The sequence below is a fragment of the Myotis brandtii genome, unplaced genomic scaffold (genome assembly GCF_000412655.1).
Source record: "Myotis brandtii unplaced genomic scaffold, ASM41265v1 scaffold668, whole genome shotgun sequence".
NCBI lineage: Eukaryota > Metazoa > Chordata > Mammalia > Chiroptera > Vespertilionidae > Myotis > Myotis brandtii.
The window spans coordinates 2,941,027-2,942,405 of record NW_005370597.1 but is presented as its reverse complement, the minus strand read 5'-3'; the positions used below and the strand labels follow the sequence as shown (position 1 = coordinate 2,942,405).

Below are 1,379 nucleotides of genomic sequence, written 5' to 3'. Positions count from 1 at the left end.
GGCGCATTGTCGTTCTCGTCCAGCACGAACACCTGCAGCGTCACGTTGCTGCCCAGAGGAGGCACGCCCGCGTCGCGCGCGCTCACCTGGAACTGCAGCAGCTCCAGCTCCTCGTGGTCCAGAGGCTGCAGCGCGTACACCTGGCCGCTCTCCGCGTGCACCGACACGTAGCTCGACAGCGCGCGCTCGCCCACCCGCCGCTCCACCAGCGAGTAGGACACCAGCGCGTTCTCCTGCGCGTCCAAGTCCCGCGCCGACACCGTGAAGATGTGGCAGCCGGGCGGGTTGTTCTCCTTCACGAACACCGTGTACTCGGGCTGCGCGAACACTGGCGCGTTGTCGTTCACGTCGGCCACCTCCACGGACACGCTGGCGGTAGACGACAGCGAAGGCGAGCCCCCGTCCCGCGCTGTCACCACCAGCTCATAGACGGACACACTCTCGCGGTCCAGGGCGCTGTCCAGCACCAGTGAATAGTAATTCTTGAATGTGGACACCAGCTTGAAGGGAACGTGTGGCGACAGGGTGCAGGTCACTTGCCCATTGACACCAGAGTCCAGGTCAGACACCCTTATCAGGGCTATGACGGTGCCCAGTGAAGCGTCTTCTCTGATTGGGAGTGACAGGGACTTGAACTCCATTACTGGGACATTATCATTGGTGTCTTCCACTTCCACCATAACTGTACAATGGCCAGAGAGTGGAGGCTGTCCTTTATCAATGCCCTCTACAAGAATCTCATAGGATTTGCTTTCTTCAAAATCGATATGTCCCTTTACCATAATTTCTCCAGTAACTGAATCTATGTGGAACTTGGATTTCACATTTGGTAAAATATCAGTTGATAATGAATAAATAATATCTCCATTCAAGCCTTCGTCTAAATCTGAAGCATTAAGTTTAATTACCAACGTTCCATTGAGAACATTTTCTGGTAATTTCACTACATAGAGTGTTCTGTCGAAAGCTGGGGCGTTGTCATTGGCGTCCAGCACTGTGACGTGTAACTGAATGGTGCCCGTCAGCTCAGGTTTGCCACCATCAGTGGCCGTGAGCACTAAGAAAATCTCTGGAGCTTCTTCCCTGTCTAAAAGTTTCCTTAATACAAGTCCAAGACGTTTTACCTGTTCGCCTTTGGAAGGTTTTTCCAGCGAGAAATACTCATTGGAGCTCAGTCTGTAAGTCAGCAGAGCGTTCTCCCCGATATCTGCATCCGAGGCGCCCTCTAGTGGAAACCGGGAGTCAAGCGGCCTGGATTCCGCGATATACAGATTCTTTTGCGTTCTCTGGAACACGGGAGGGTTGTCGTTAATGTCCTTCACCTCCACCTCCACATGGAAAACCTGCAGCGGCCTCTCCACCACCACCTCCAGGTGGAT

General features: G+C 53.9%; 1 protein-coding gene across 1 annotated transcript in view; it reads right to left on the bottom strand.

Annotated features, from left to right (window-relative positions):
• The window catches only part of LOC102241812 (protocadherin alpha-4), a 3,226-nt gene that overhangs the window by 1,543 nt on the left and 304 nt on the right, over positions 1 to 1,379 (bottom strand). The window contains exon 1 of the mRNA XM_014529004.1: positions 6 to 1,379. This exon is cut by the window's right edge and continues 304 nt beyond it. Coding sequence (XP_014384490.1) covers positions 6 to 1,379 — 1,374 coding nt within the window. The remainder of the gene's footprint in view (positions 1 to 5) is intronic.